The sequence below is a fragment of the Callorhinchus milii genome, unplaced genomic scaffold, assembly GCF_018977255.1.
Source record: "Callorhinchus milii isolate IMCB2004 unplaced genomic scaffold, IMCB_Cmil_1.0 Scaffold17, whole genome shotgun sequence".
NCBI classification, from domain to species: domain Eukaryota; kingdom Metazoa; phylum Chordata; class Chondrichthyes; order Chimaeriformes; family Callorhinchidae; genus Callorhinchus; species Callorhinchus milii.
This window is the reverse complement of record NW_024704758.1, coordinates 12874154-12890772: the sequence shown is the minus strand read 5'-3', so window position 1 is coordinate 12890772 and position 16619 is coordinate 12874154. Positions and strand designations below refer to the sequence as shown.

At 43.2% G+C, this 16619-nt stretch overlaps 1 protein-coding gene across 1 annotated transcript in view; it reads right to left on the bottom strand.

The window, feature by feature from the left end:
• nadsyn1 (NAD synthetase 1) overlaps positions 1-15816 on the bottom strand; it is a 16242-nt gene extending 426 nt beyond the window's left edge. The window contains exons 1-22 of the mRNA XM_042341469.1: positions 15804-15816; positions 15334-15455; positions 14918-14978; positions 13728-13844; positions 12944-12997; positions 12637-12723; positions 11656-11707; positions 10601-10689; positions 9528-9645; positions 8008-8139; positions 7740-7814; positions 7233-7357; positions 6833-6881; positions 6019-6121; positions 5447-5615; positions 5028-5163; positions 4431-4537; positions 3425-3556; positions 2800-2869; positions 2447-2575; positions 1065-1241; positions 1-635 (exon numbers count right to left, since the gene is read on the bottom strand). The exon at positions 1-635 is cut by the window's left edge and continues 426 nt beyond it. Of these exons, the coding sequence (XP_042197403.1) occupies positions 570-635; positions 1065-1241; positions 2447-2575; positions 2800-2869; positions 3425-3556; positions 4431-4537; positions 5028-5163; positions 5447-5615; positions 6019-6121; positions 6833-6881; positions 7233-7357; positions 7740-7814; positions 8008-8139; positions 9528-9645; positions 10601-10689; positions 11656-11707; positions 12637-12723; positions 12944-12997; positions 13728-13844; positions 14918-14978; positions 15334-15418 (2133 nt within the window). The 5' untranslated portion in view covers positions 15419-15455; positions 15804-15816 and the 3' untranslated portion in view covers positions 1-569. The remainder of the gene's footprint in view (positions 636-1064; positions 1242-2446; positions 2576-2799; positions 2870-3424; positions 3557-4430; positions 4538-5027; positions 5164-5446; positions 5616-6018; positions 6122-6832; positions 6882-7232; positions 7358-7739; positions 7815-8007; positions 8140-9527; positions 9646-10600; positions 10690-11655; positions 11708-12636; positions 12724-12943; positions 12998-13727; positions 13845-14917; positions 14979-15333; positions 15456-15803) is intronic.
• Positions 15817-16619: the final 803 nt, after the last annotated feature.

The following is a 16619-nucleotide window of genomic DNA, read 5'->3' as shown; positions in this document are numbered from 1 at the left end:
TGCTTATCTGCCCTCCTGAAAGGCGCTATACAAGTGTTATTTTGCATTGTATTTCATTCCGTAGAGTTCATGCTGGCGAGAGTCAAGGCTTGGGGGATTCCAGAGCTTGCGTGGGCATACAGTGGGAGTTTAACAGGTTAACCCACACCATGTCCCATTGCAGAGCTTCCCCGATTGACCGACTTGTGACAATCAACGAATCTAAAATATATGACTGCGTTGCTTCTGTCCCAACAATCATACCACGGCAGTTACCTTACCCTTATAGCGAATTATAGTCCACTATTACGTCTTTACGGAACGGATTTCCCCATTGAAAAGATACCAAGAACAGATTTCGTTTTTTTTAATGATCAGTTTAAGATAGAACTCCGTCCCCCCCCACTCCCAAAAGGTCTGAATTGGGGAAAAGCTCTTAAAACAGTCGCTTTTTTTTGCCATGCACCTCTCAGGGAACAATATACTGTACAATGTTATCAGTTTTAAGCAGCTCCAGACATGGGGGGGGGGGGCGGGTGTGGGAGGGGGCGCGGGGGAGAGCGGAGGTGCTTAAATCTCAGATAGTTGTATCAATCCAACTCGTTAGTTGCGACATCAGAAAGGTTCGCTTGCTGTCTGCTTTCAAGCTTTGAGACCTTAGAGAGAGGGAGACAAAAACAAATCACTGTATCACAATAAAATTCCCGGAAACCGTCCACTTTGTTTGTTCAAATAAAAATACAAGAAACAAATCAATTATCATTAATACCCAGCCGAAATATGATCGTTATAAATATATCAGTTTGGATTATTGTTGAAAGGATTTTATAAAGGCACAGCCGGCGCTGGACAGTCAAGGTTTTGGCCGTGAGCTGGGTGGGGTGGGGGGGGGGTTGGGATCAGGAGGGATGGTAGGGGTAGGAGGGGGACCGAAGGCGCGGTCGAAGAGGAAGATCTTGAGACGGGCCTTGAAGGAGGCAACCTCTGTTTAACATCCCTCCTCCAGGATAACTGATCTCTTATAGTCCAAAGCCCTCACTTCAGTCATGCAAGAGTCTCAAGGCCAGCAGATTGCAGCACTGTACCTGGGTATCAATGCTCCTGAACTGCCAGGACCAGTTTGTGTTGTAGAGAAATGGACGGAGATCAAACCGATTGTCGTCAGGACTGTATTGTTCCGCGTGATAAGCCGGAGTCAGAACAGTCATCTTGTGTCGGTTAATGGCATACATCCGGAAGAAATGCTTCACCTTCTCGGCCACCTTGAAACAAATTACAACACAAGTTTGCTTGAAAGCACAACAGGAGAACAGTGGCCTGTGGGGTTCAACCAGGTGGCCAAATGTGATGTGAAATGATTGATACTCGAATAAAACACTGCAGGAGAGAAGTTCCAGACTAGATCTCTGTCAACTCATTGCCGGCAAAGTTTGTAATCAAGCTACCGTTTCGTCAAACATCACTCGTCCATTTGTTAAGAGCCTCATCAGGTTATACTGAACAAAATTGTTGAGATCGTAGAAGCATGTAAATTTACATTACAGAAGAAAGACACACCTGGGATAGCAGAGGAGTCTATAAGGAAAGAAATTATGCAAGGCTCTTTGGTTTTGAGGCAAAAAAACAAGGCTCATTATTGGATTCAAGATACAAACTGACATGGTTATTAGGAGGAGGAAGTGTTGTTAGGCAATCTCTTAGTTGCCAGAGGAACATGCTCAACAAATGGAACATATATTTCATAGGCACACAATCAGGGCGCTGTAACATTGAGATTTTTATATTGACAAATATTTGCAACAGAAGATAAGCAACTGCACGGGGCATATCTGGCCTGGTTACCAGTCAGTGCTCACCCACATAACATCCTTTTCATTTAAAAGAATATTTAGTTAAGACTGAAGGAACCTTTGTCCTGTTCCACTAACAGTACATGATTCAATAGCCGATTGCTTAGTTATTTAATATTCCAGTCTATTGTGCATTAATGGCTAAACATAGCACTCACTTTCCAGCAGCTTGTTATTAAAAATAAACTTGCTATTTTAGGATTTACCTTACTTTATGGATTTAGTCACAATTAACAGAACAAATCCAGTCTCTAAATATTACATTTCAGCCCTTCTTTTCTGCAATCTTTACACGGCTTCATTTACGAATGGGATTTTGCCATAAAAATACTACAAAAAGAATCACTATTTATTAAGTGATGGTTTCTGACAGATATTAGGAGGCTTTCTTTAGCTACCTCATAGCTAATGTGAACCTGGATATTGTACCAAACCTGATTCACAAACATGTACCTTCAATCAAATAACCACTGAATTGTTTTGCACTGAACATACACTTGTATGATTTAGTATCCATTAAATGAACAGCAAAAAGTAAGTTCTACTAACCCTCTTGAGCAGTATGTAATTACTGCTGAAAGACTTAACAGGGAAATTATTGTTTATGTCATGCTCACCTGTCTGGGAGTGCAGATGCTGTTCCACGTGTGGATTAATTTACAGAACATGCTGTAAGGACCACACTTGGCGATCTTCCTCAGTTTACCATAGACCGACAGTTCAGCGTACGTCATTCCCATATCAGCCTGTACACAAATGGTTGTTGCATTAAAACAGGAGTAAAACATGTAACAATCTATAACGGTAAAGAGTCATATTATTACTCCCTCGATAAACAACAAATGTATTGGAAAACGCCACAAACTTCACCCCTTTTATTCCATCCTGTGTCTTTTTCTTGCAATAAAACTATCATCGATTATGAAACTGTCGAGTATAACAGGAAGTCATCAATCTTAGTAGCTGGTACCTCATCAGTCTGTGATACTTGGCCATTGGCTAGTGGTTCCAGCTCTGCAGTCGGGGGAGCTGAGATAATTCTGCAAAAGAGCAACAGCAATGGCACACCTTAAAGTTACTTGGCAAGTCTCGCACTCCGAGGCAGTAGTCATAAACTAGGAACAATTCCAGTTGAATAAGACTGAATTATCAACAACAACTCAAAACCAGCGCAGCCCGTGGGAGTAAACCCCCAAATACGTTGTTGCCAAGAGAAACCGCAGTCTAAACGCTGCTCACTGATCATTAACCACGGAAGTGACAGAAAGTTAACCCCATTGGAATTGTTCAGTGGTTTAAACTGGCCTCAGCAGTCTGCCCTCAAACATGAGAAAGCTCAAGGCTTTTGAAAGATTTTGAACGATTTTGTGTATTGGAAATAATAACTGCGAGAGTTCAGAAGTTACAATATTCATCGAGCCACAAATTGCAAGACAATATCAGGATAAATTTGTAACCGCGTGACTTTCGACACTGGAAGTCTGAAACACATTCTTGAACAAATCTCTGTGTTTTATGTGCTGTATTACTGTATTTTTATTCAGTGACAAAATGATTAAGGGATGGTATTTACCAGCAGCATTTTACCAACTTACTTTCTCAATGCTGTGAGCTGAAAGTTTTCAATACAATATTGTATAAAGTTCTTCAGATCCATCTTACTGATCCCACCGATTGGATTGATATCTGCGCTGGAGCAATCATACTTGGTCATGTATCCTCGGAGACTGAAACAGATCAGGTTTTCAGTGTTAGAAAAATCTGAAGTTTAGCGAATGTCAATATTAACAAAAATCTGAATAAGCAGTTTATTGACATTCGGAACCACTCGAGGGCAATTTGTGGACAAAAATCCTTCTTAAAATTGGGAAAGGTTTGCACGACCAATAATACTCAACGTATGCTATTCTGTGTTTAGGTCAGAAAGACATGCTTCACACACTAGGTTTCCTTTTAATCCCTTTTAGTAAAACATCTTACCACGTGCTCTGGCTGGTACGGAGGAAACTTATTTGCGGACAAGGATTAAGCAGCTTTGGCGTGCAAATCGATGACCCTAAATTCAATTATTAACTAGGCCGCTGACCTTCCTGAACAGAGACTTTAAACCAACATCAAAAGGTACATCTGCACACTACACATTGCCCTGCTGCAATCGCATTGGTTTAGAAATGCAAACACAAATGAAAGACCACATGAAACAGGCAGGAATAAAGCAGGTTACAGGCAACAACATCCGTTACTCCAACTCATAATAATAAAAAATTGGTCGCTCAGTCCATGACTGTTTGTGGGACACTGCTGTGCGCAATTGGCTGCTGTTTTCGCCCACAAAATATAGTCAATTCACTTTACAGTATATTCTGTGAAGCACTTGAGACGTCTCGAAGACATAAGGCGCTTTATCAAATTCAAGGATTATTATTATTTCTTACCCGAACCTCAAAGCAGTAGAAAGGCATCCTCTCTCCAGATCTTCCCCTGATCCTACAATCTACAGACTGTTAAAAACTCACCTAGACACCAACTCATTTTCCTTCCTGATTGACGTCTAAGTGGTCGCGGAATTGCAGCTAAAAGCGAGAATGAATAAATAATTACCTTTCATCCACATTGGCTGATCCAAGCACGAGCAGTCCTCCTGGTCTCCCACAAGACCACAGCCTCAACTGGGCAAAAAGGTAGGCGAGAACCATGCGGATCCTAGCCTGAGAGGGTAAGGATTGGAAGAGGACCGTTACGTGAAGCTCGATGACATGTGCTCCCTCCGCGAACGGCGCTATATAAATGTAAATTGGTGCCGTTAAGGCACATAATAATCCTTGCATTCGATAAGGAGCTTGATCCCGTCTTCAAGACGCCTCAAAGCACTTCACAGAATATACTGGAAAGTGAATTGACTGTGTATTGTGTGTGCGCGAACGCACGTTGATTGGTTAGCGACAGACGGCACTCTTCACTTTATGCAGGGCTTTAATTGGCACGGGTCAATCTTCCAGCGTGCTTGCTCCCACAGTGGAATGGGGGCAACTTGAAACAAGAGAGGCTCTGATCGGGTCATTACACATCAAATGAGCTGTAAAGCGCTAAGTTAGGAGAAGATGTCGTGAAAAACAATCTGTTTCTGAGCCGGTTCCAAAACGTGTGCGTGAGAGAATGCCTGTCATCGCTTACGGGATTTACGTGCTCTATATATACCTGCACATTCTGTAGGGCCAAATTCTCTCTTGTGCAGCCACCGTGCACCGTGAACTGGGGAGATTTTCCCGTCACCAGACTGAAAATTCCAATCATAGCCTTCACTGCCGTGTCAATGTTCATGTTTAGGTGGTAACTGAAGCGAGAGAGAGAAAAAAAAAAGAATTGTTCCATGTAAGATAATGTCCCTTCAGCCCAAGTACCATTATGGTGAATGTCCGTTGCAACGCAATGCAACCCACATGCCCTAACCCATAACCTCTTTTGTTGCTCTGTTGAGGTCTTGACTGCAACAGGGCACCCGGAGACAGATCTGTACAATTTCTGGTGAAGAAACAGAATTCGAAGTTTAAAGTATTCCAAACACACGTCCTCATTTTAGTGTTCCTTTTGAAGAAGGCTCAGGTTGGATTCTTTACCTGCCTATTTGGTCCGCCAACTCTTTGGCCCGATTGCAAGTGTCTTGCGAAGAGTTTTCACTGGCCATGTAGCAAGTGGTGAAGACCTGCCGACAAAATTCCCTCGGATCTTTGGGAACGTAATTGGGATCATTCACTATCTTCCGGGCATCTTCTATCACCTGTTGATCTGATTAAATGTTAAATAATAATTATATTAATAATCTTTGCATTTGATATAGCGCTGTACCGGGTCTTCGAGACGTTTCGAAGCACTTCAAAGGATATACTGTAAAGTGAATTGACTGTATATTTTGTGGACGAAACGCGGGAGCCAATTGCGCACAGAAGCGTCCCACAAACAGTCGTGGATTGAAGTGACCAATTGATTATTTATTTTTGGAGGCATTATTACCCCCAGAAAAGCTGGGTTCCTACTTACTGAGAGGTAAACAGAGGCGTGTGGAGTAAGGAAACTTGCCCAACATTTCGTCCTGCCGGGAAATGAACCCAGGTCTCTCGCTAGCCAGGCGAGCGCACTAACCACTGAGCTGCAGGATGACAGAAGCAAATGGTTCTCCCCAGGTACTCACTTCCATTATCTGCAGCGAGGCACACTTGTCGACACATGGAATAGACGATGCAGGCTGTGGCTGAGCTGTCAATGCCTCCACTCAGAGGTAGTAGGAAACCGGCCTGCAGACACCGAAGAAACCAGATAACAATACAGGAAGAGATACTGCTGCATCAGCGAAATTTCACTTCCTCATTTATTACTTCCTAAACGAGTCAGAACAAAGAGGGTTTGTAATGGTATACATTTTTGTTATAAAAATAAATTTGACCACTTTACTGGAAAGGGTAAAACAGCCGCAAGACATACAGTCAATCCACTTGACAGTATATTCTGTGAAGCGCTTTGAGAATTCTCAAAGGCATGATAAAGCACGACATCAAATGCAAGGATTATTATTATTACTACAGAGAAAAGAAATGTTCCATTTTTATTGTACTTTTATCACGTCAAAATATTTCACTGCTAAATACAGCCGAGCATCTGTCTTGTGATTTTGAGCCACAAGTTTTCGCAATCAGCCTTGAGGTGGTGAATGACTCATTTGAAAGGATCAGTTGGATCCAAAAGACAGCACCAACACTCTCCCAGATTCTGTCCAGATGCGAGTCTTGAACCCACAAGGTTATGCCTCAAGGCAGGGATGCTACTAAATGAGCCACACTGCCAGTGTTTTAAAAGGCGGGATTTCCTTTCTACTTTCCCCAACAGCAGAAAAGCTGAAACATATTACAAAATCCCACTTAGCCAAATCGACTCCACAAGTTGTTTGAATATTTATTCACATGACACGTTGCAGTTTAATGCCTTCCCACACTCACTGATCTACTTACCTGTGAACTACGCCGCAGGTAATCCCAGAGCCAACAGGCGGGACCTAGACTGCACAGGAATTGAATGAACAACAGAGGATTAGGTAATGTCTATATCATACACACACCTGAAAGGACTTTCTGTTTGAGGTGCAGAAACCCTCTGAATCTAGACATACGTGAGAAAATTTATAACGAACACAAAGTAATGCACTGTAAATCTTAAGTAGAGTTATCAAAAATGAGCAGCATATTCAAAAGCCTTCTAGGTAAACAGAGGTGTGTGGAGGAAGGAAACTTGCCCAACGTTTCGCCCTGCCCGGGGAATCGAACCTAGGTCCTCTCATTTGCAAGGCAAGTGCTCTAACCAATAAACTACAGGACTCCAATAACTGAACAAACAACAAGGGTTGAAACTTACCTAATTTCTTCCTCTGGAGTATGGCTTAGACTCTGAATGGGTTCAATGGAAGGTGCACCAATGTCATCATCCAAGGACAGTGCAAAGTCTATTTTCACCCTGTGATAGGGCTCTACTTGACCTGCCTGTTTATGATATAAAACACAGTACAAAATCAATTGCAGATTTATGCAGCAAAGAAAGGAGAGAAAGATGTTACAAGCAGATGATAGAGGCTGACGTGAAGAGCTCGAGAGTCAAATATTGACCAGGCTGAGAAGCAGTCTTGCGAAAACCCACTGGCTGTAAAAGCTCCACGTGAAATGAATTCACAACCTCATCCACAAAGGTCATAATCAGAAGGGATTTGGAAATAATTCACACTAGGGTAGAGTTACAACTTCAAAGCCTCTAATTTGCCAAATAAATACAACAGAAATCGGTTTAAAATCCTGGAGCTGTCTGCTGGTGCTGGAGAATTTCCTGACTGTGACTTCCATTAGGTCTACAAGCATGTGTAATACTTACCAAGATATTTCGAGAAGGAAGTTCTCCACGATAGGTTCTGACATCTTCTAGATCCAGCATGGCGGTTATAACTTCCTAAAGTCAGCAAATAAAAACCCACACTGAATTTCTGCTCTCTAGCCCTTTTGAGCACCAAAACAATTTTGCACAGGGCAGCCGCAGAAGTCATTTATACGTTGGAATAAACAAACAGAAAGATAGTTTGCGGACAAGCCACAAAGAGGCACCCGAGCTACATCACAGAGATGCCTTGTCGTTCACATCTTACCACGTCCTCCAGCGAAAACTGGTGTCCCTGAGCCACAAGATGTCCGTTCGCAGAAATGGTGGGGCAGCCATCGTAGTACAATCGATCCCCGTCACAGCCCTTCTGGTTGGCGTAGACGTAGATACCGCCATTCTGCAACAGTTCAAGATACAGAGCATCTTTGCGGCTGTTACACACCTCGCCTGGGTACGGTATGGTACATTTCTTTCCCTTTGCAAGCTGCTGTGGCTCAGCAGCCGGAAAGCACTGCAGATCTTGGCCACTAAGGGACGCAATACCTTGAGTTTCAGTTTTTCCACAGCTAACTTCTTACTTTCACAACCTTCAGTGAAACAATATGTGTTGTGTGTAGACTGAGAGCAGCGCACAGGCAGGGCAGGAAATCCCATTGGTCTGCAATTACCGACCGCAGGGAAATCCCTCAATGGAGCAGGACGTCATTCACTTTCACTTCCGTGAAGCTCTTTGAGAATCCCGAAGACGTGATAAGGCGCTATATGAAATGCAAGGATTTTTTTTTTATTTTGCAGTGCAACTCGCTATCCAACGACTGCAATCGCCACTTTCACTAATGTAGACATATCCTTGAAAATTCAAGGACACACGCTGCATTTAGCAATTGACTAGATTCCAGCATTCAGCTCCAGTTACAATGATAAGCAACAGGTGATACTGTAAACACCAAGGCATTCTGTGCCCTTGCTCTCTGATTCACCGCAGCATTACAAAAATCAACAGGCAGGCAAACAGTCAGATCTATTTGTAAAACAAATGCATTTTGGCCACTCACATTCCAGAGTCCTGATCAGAGGCCGTTTCATTTGCACTGTTTTTATTTTTTTAAAACAACGTTCCTTATCAGGTATAAAATAAAACTAGAAATGTCATGACGTGAAAGGCACTAGCTATATCAAATCTATTCTCCTGTTCTGCTTTACTCGTTGTAAATGCAGTTCTACTTTCATGGTCTGAGTTAAATGGCCGACTTGGATCCACTATTATTATATTAAAGAAATGGAACATTTCCCTTTTCTCTCAGCCTCTTCTCGTAACCCAGAGCTTCAAGTCCACAAACCATGTATTTTGCTCCTCTCCGAACCTTTGTCTCCAATATTCTTTTGAAGATTGAGTACCTAGAAGTGCGCCCAATATTGCAATCTTCAATGACTTTTGTTAGAGCAGTTTTCATTGTAGAAAACAGAGTCACATCCTTTCCAAATATTGAACAGGTAAAACGTGAACTGTAGGTCTAAATAAATAAAGTGCTTGAACAGGATCCATCTATAATCAGTTTTAGTAGTAGCAAACATTCAAAAATTGATAAGGAATCCTTTTCAACGGAACTGAATACATACACACACACACAGTACATAACATCTTAACATTATTCAATAGTTTTTTTTAAACTGAAGCATTATTTCATTCTGTGAGTCGACGCCTTGTCAGTTTTCAGAGCCTGTGGGGGAAATCGGTCTCCCAGGAAAACTCTTAAATCTAGTGACATTTTCAGCTTTTTGTACCTTTGCCGTGGCTGATTTAACTCTCTCCAACCTGCTGTGATCTTTCCGAAGCTCATAGTGGCTGGCTGATGAATTTGTAAATATCTCCACTCCATCCAGGCCCATGGACACATGGGGACTAATAACAAAAACAAGATGACATGTCAGTCCTTTAACCATGCCTTCACTGTCGTGGAAGACTTTTTAATGATGAAATAAACTATTTACAGCACAATATTTACCTCCAGACTCTCTCACACACACATTGCAGGATGTGAGAACCAACCATCTCATACATGCTTCTAAGCAAAATATTTAACAATACACACCCTTAATGTGCTACAGCAGTTAAGATTAGCAGGTTTTCAGGCCAGAGTAATGGTCACAATATGTTCTTGGTTTCTTGCATCAAGTGCTTTGCTGCGGTTACACGAGCACAAGGAGGAACAAATCCAAGCTATAAGTAACGTGAATTCCAGGCATCGGTGCAAACCAGTTTCTTCCCCATGATTTTCACATCATTCCTGACTTTGATGCACACCGAGCAAAAGCGAATGAAAGCTAAATTGCTTTGGTGCACGCATGGAATCGCTTTCCAGCCCTGCGGGTGATCAGGACAGCTTAGAAGGAGTTTCCTGAAAATAGGCCAGTTATTATAATGTTCAATCAGTCTGACCAAGAACCAATTGCCACAGTCAGATCTTCAAATGGGTGCACTTTGTGGAGCGTTTATTCATTTTCTGACCACAAGCCCGACAATCTGGAAATATCATCACTCAATTCAAGCACTGATATCAGTGAATACTGGAGCCAGAGCAACAACAGTGCGAATATTATATGGCCAAAATAAGACACTCAGCGGTGCTCATTGTCCAAAACAATTGCAATCATAGCCTCAGCAATATTCCACGCACTGTAATAACAAAATTAGAAACAAGTTCATAAAAACAGTAAACCCCTGTGACTGTCAGGGCTATTATATCACACGTGCTCTTGAGCCTCAAGTGAAATTTTACTGGAAATGTTGAGAAACCAAAGCAGGTAAAGCAGTACAGAATATCCTATACAGCCTTGAGTTGTAACGTATTTCATACTTATCTGGAATCCAAAGCTCCTCACAGATTTCAGTTCCAATGCAGGTGTCCTTTGTTGCAATGACAGCATCACCAAACGGGACAGTATCCTGATAGGAAGATTTAAAAACATGGAATTGGTATTCACAGTTTCCATTTTTTTTCCAAAAATGAAACACTGGCATTCAGAAACTAATGTGATAGGAAAGAGTTTGAAACTTCCAGTAAGTTTTGTTCAAAGTTCCCGGTTCTAAACTGAATCTCAGGTTAAGAAACTCTGCCTCAAGAGCTTGTCTTGACCCTCTGCTACTTTAGATGCAAGCGGTGTCTGGTCAGAAAACTCCACTGTCCAACTCGATTAGTGCGCACGAAAATGGCTCTCGTACTCCAATCACTGCAATCCACCCATTTTATACCTCTATTTAATCCCCGACCCCAAACAGCCTGAGTGAGATTGGGCACTTGTTGCAAGTGAATTGATCCAACAATTTTTACTGTGTTACTCACATCGTTCACTCATTCTAAATAATTATTTCAATAAAACCTGCCCGGATTAACAACAACATTAAATAAACAGAGCTCTCCCTACATGTCTAGACACGGATTCCACAAACCCATTCACTTATTTCCAATGCTCACTGGATGCCATACAATTTTATATTCATGGAGTGCTTTTGCCTTGGGAGGAAGTCCCAAGTATGGCTCAGCTATCCTGGGGGTGGGAGCTAAGGGGGGTGGGGAAGATGACTGAAAGCGAGGAAGCGAGCAAGTTTAAGAGACTCTGGGATGGAGCTCCAGAGAGTGGGGGCAGAAGAGCTGAAAGCCCATCCGCCGATGGTGGGGCAGGTAGAGGGGGGGAAATGTGAAGCAGGCCGAGCGAACGGAGCGACCAGGTCAGTAAGGTTTGAGGAGGTCACACAATTAGGGTGGGGCGAGACCACGGAGAGATTTAAAGATGCGAACGAGGATCGTGAACTCAAGCCGCTGAGGGATGTGGAGCCAATGGAGCCGGGCGAGGATGGGAGCGATTGGCTCACGGAGCCTGGTATAGGAAAGGACACTTCTCTTCAGCTCACCTGTTCAGTCACCACACGGATCATTCTTGGAAGAAAATATTCTTCTACCCTCCTAGGAAGAGGTGAATACGTTTTACGATAGGGAACTTAAGTGGTTACAATAAGAATCGACTTCCTAGAAATGTACATCAACATCATCATCACAGACCCAATGCACAATTACAAATAGGATGGAACGGGATTAAATGTAACTTAGCTTCAAGCCAGTTCTCTCTGCTAGTTATACTGTAATCATGCACCTGCAAATGTGCAGTACAGCCTCACTCAACATCTCTGTTATGAGGCACAGTTCACTTCATTCAGGAATCTGCGTACGCCCACAAATATACAGTCAATTCACTTTACAGTGTGTTCTGTGAAGCGCTTTGGGACGTCCTCCCGACGTGAAAAGCGCTATATCAAATGCAAGGATTATTATTATTATTATTATTATTATCTAGTGCAATTGGAGAGTAACATCCTGAGCTGCATTCTTCACCTCAGCCTTCCCTTGCTGTTCTCTAGTTTATCAATATAGTGAGTGTCCTCTCAAACCCCCAAGAAATATGCCACATTGTGCATTGTCCCCCTCCCCACTCAAAACACACTCTCCATTTACATTTTCCCATAAACATGAAGACTGAATCTATTACCTCCCTCCTCCTAAAACCTACAAGTTTTTAAAACCCAAATTCAAAGTCACTTCACCACACTGAGCAATTTGTCTCAATTCCTCAGCTATACTTTTCAACCCAGGCGCCAGTATTACATTATGCAGATCATAGCAATAGGAGACTTAACATTTTCAACTCCGACTGTACTTATAACAATAGTTCAGTGGATGGGCCGAACAGCCTTCCTTCATTTGAACTATTCTTGAGATCTTTGCATTCAACTATCATGCCATGCATCCAAGTCCATCGCTGGTATTCAACATAAACAGGACATACTTGTTCCTCTGTAACAAAATCAATCAATGGCACGAAACAAATGTAATTTCACCTTGGTGTCCATGGGGTGAACCAACGGAACTCTCTGTAGTTACCATTCTTTGCCATTATCAGCTTTGGTCTTATTAAGACAATCTTCCTGAAGCACATTTTGAGATGAAATGAACATGAGTTAATCACAATCATCGTTAAGAATCACTAAAAACCCTCAAAACACAACAGACTTTGATCTTCTATCTTATTCTCCACTTGGATTATGTTACCGTAGTTAGTTTTGCATTCAACACAAACTGGTGGCTGAACCAACGCTTAAAAGAGATGTTTCAAAGCAAATACGAGTGGAAGAAGAAACAACTCACTTGTTCAGAAAGATGATCCTGCAGTTGTAACGGATATTCTTGTGCATGACAGGCCTGGATTGTAGAACAATGATAGAAAATGTAAGCAATTGCAGTAAAGTTTAATATTTAAGAATGTTTAAGTTATTCATTATCAGCTCTTGCTTCAGGTTTCCAGCTGTTACTGCTTTGGGTTTCCAGCCACTCAGCGTCAGAAAGAAACTCCACTCCAAAAGAATGTTTCTAATCTCGTACCACTCCTATTCTAACATCAGTCAAATAAGAGAATCAATTGTGATGGCTTTAATATTTGAATATGTGAGCTCAGTCCCATCCTCACTCGAAACATTCTTTCCAACCAAGTGTAGGACCTGTAGATTATTCCTGCCCAATAATTCGGCAAGGCCATTGAACCTGGGACCATCCAGGTCAAAGTAGCTCAGTTTCACTCTAAAGCAAGGGATTTACCAAGTGCCTTACTGGAGGTAGGATGTGGTGGGGGTGGTAATGGCTTAATGATCATCATCGATAACAGTGGTGGCTTCACAGCGCAAATGTGGAAGCTCACAGCTTCCAATAACTACAATCCTGTTTATCTGCATAAAACAAGTTCTTTGGAATTGCCACATCGCATTAGCCTCCTCCCCTAACCCCACAACCAACCACACTCAGAAATCCAACAATCTATCTCCGGCACATGTAGGTGGAACGCATGGAAATCTCAACTTGGTTTGGATACTCGAAAGCATTATTTAAATAGGTGACGGGTTTCCGCATGCGCCAGACACTCGCCTGAGGTACTTACATTCCAACGTCACAGATTATGTCCTGAGTGATGGGAGAAGCCAAAAGCTCTGCCAGAACTTGAAATGAGTGAAGCAGAGTATCGGATTCAAAGTAGTGATCAGAACAGCCATACCCACTGAAAGAACGGAAAATGATTCAGCGTAACTCATACAATATTTTCTTTTCAAGTCAACTTAGAGTAACAGGTTACAGCAAACGACCTGGTTAACTTTCATACAAATCAATAAACTACATATTTTGTCATTTCAACATGCAAGTTGAACATCTGGTCTCGAAGACGTGGTCAGACGCAATATCAAATGCAAGGATTATTATTGCCCTTGTCCTCACCCTTGTCTTCAAATCCCTCCACTCCTCTGCACCCCCCTATCTCTCTGACCTCCTCTCTCCTCAAAACATTTGGCGTGGAGGGCGCTCTATAAATCCAAGTTGTTGTGATTATTATCATCATCATTATCATTATTTTCGAGTTTATTTTAAGAAAGAACATAATTTACAACAACAGGGAAGGGTGAGACATGTAATAACCATCTGTTCACCGGGATTAACATACAATCAATCACATTGATGTCAGATGTGTCACATGTTTGGCAAAAAAAGATTTGTGATAAACATTCCACTTTTGATGAAGTCTGCGCTCCTTCAAAAAGTCGATACGCAAAACGTCCCGCTTCTATTTAAGGCTGTTGTAGGCTGAAAAGGATACTGATGAATATCCAAATGCAGCACATAAAAACATGCTATAGGGGAAGGCTTAAAACAAGTATTCAATGCTACGCATAAGGATCATCACACACTCAAATAACAGATCAAATTTTTTGCTGAACCCCATAATTATCGTGTGTTATCTCACCGAGTCTGAACATGCATACAAACTTGCACGAGGCATCAATGAGTATCCTTTAACTTCCTTTTTTTTTTGGTTCTGAATGAATGTCCAATTCTATTTTACAAGCAAAGCAGTTCAAGTAAATATATTTATGATAGGCGTTCACCTGCAAAATACAGCCACCACATTTTACGATACATCTTATTAGGCAATGTGAGACATCCTCCCGACGTGAAAGTCAGTAGGTCATATGCAAGTGTTATCATATGAAATGAATTGCGTTCTTTCCAAACCTGCGCACACACACACACACACACACACACCACTCCAAAAAAAAAAGCATCGTTTGTTTTCCTCACCAGATTTCCAGTTCAGGTCCAAGTCTGTACTTTGCTCCTTTTGACTTTGCTATTTCGATACCTGAGGGTTAAACGAAAGGCATCGAAACGTCTGCGGACATTTTTAAGCTGCTTCATTCCCGGGGATACGGGCTCCCAGATGCTCTCCCGTGCGAAGGGCGCTATACGGGACGCGCTATATTTTAACAGCAAATCGCACATCTTTCCACCGCTTACTAATTTTGCCGTGAAGCCCTTTTGAGTTCTTTCCACGCGAAAAGCGCAGCGCGAATCGCAAATTCTTGCTGGTCTTTGCCCTCCCCCCCCCTCTCTCTCTCTCTCTCTATATATATATTTATATTAAAAAAAAGTCAACCTCCCCCCTCCCCACGCAAAATGAATGAATTGCAAGTCACCGCGACCAGAATGGTACTTACTTCTCAAAATCCTTTGCAGGTTACCATCAAAATCCAACGCCCACTGGTTCAGTGAACAGGCGGCCAATGTCACCTTCCGACCCATTATCGCTGGGTGAGACCCCCCCCACACACACACAGCCCCCCACCCCCCACACACACACACAGCCCCCCCCACCCCACCACACACACACACAGACCCCCCCCACACACACAGACAGACCCCCACCCCACACACACAGACAGACCCCCACCCCACACACACACCACACACACAGACCCCCCCACACACACAGACCCCCCACACACACACAGATCCCCCCCCCACACACACAGATCCCGCCCCCACACACACAGACCCCCCCCCACACACACACACACAGACCCCCCCCACACACACACAGACCCCCCCTCACACACACACAGACCCCCCCCACACACACACACAGACCCCCACCACAGACCCCCCCCACACACACAGACCCCCCCACACACACAGACCCCCCCCCCTCTCTCACCCCCCCACTTCCTTCTCTCGTACCCGACTGTATGGCGTTGCGTTCCCAGTGTTTGCACTGCACCCCCTCCCCCTCTCTCTCCCCTCTCCCCCTCCTCTCTCCTCCTCCTCTCCCCACAGTTTCCTGGTAAAGACGATCCAATGAGAGCCGCTGCAATGGTCTGAAGTTTCCTTTCCGGGTCAGTTTCTGTTTCGAAAGACTAAGTGACGAGGAAACGAAGAGGAAATATCTCTCTCTCTCTCTCAAAAAAAAAGGGGGAACAGCTTTGGGACGTCCTCCCGACGTGAAAAGCGCTATATCAAATGCAGGGATTATAATTATATTATTATAATTGTTGTTATTTGTTGTTATTGGATGTATTGGTCACTGTGACCCACTCCATTCCCCCTCTCGGGACATCTTCCACTTCACGGCAGTGAGAGCTCAGTGATGGATTTCCGAGGCCGATGGCCCCGAACTCTCCGATGGGGCAATGGATTGTAACCTCTGTCCTGAATCTCAATAAATACACAAACAAATAAATAATAATAATAATAATAACCTGAATCAACACAGGGTGTGGGGCCGGTGGCTGCTGCTGCCCATCTGTGTGTGAGGGGGTGAGGGTGTGTGTGGGTGGGTGTATGCGTGAGTGTGTGAGAGTGTGTGAGGGGTTGTGTGTAGGTGTATATGAGGGTGTGAGTGTGTGAGGGTGTGTGTGTGTGAGGGTGTGTGGGGGTGAGGGTGTGTGTGGGGGGGGTCTGTGTGTGGGTATGTGTGTGTGAGTGTGTGGGCGTGAGGGGGGGATGT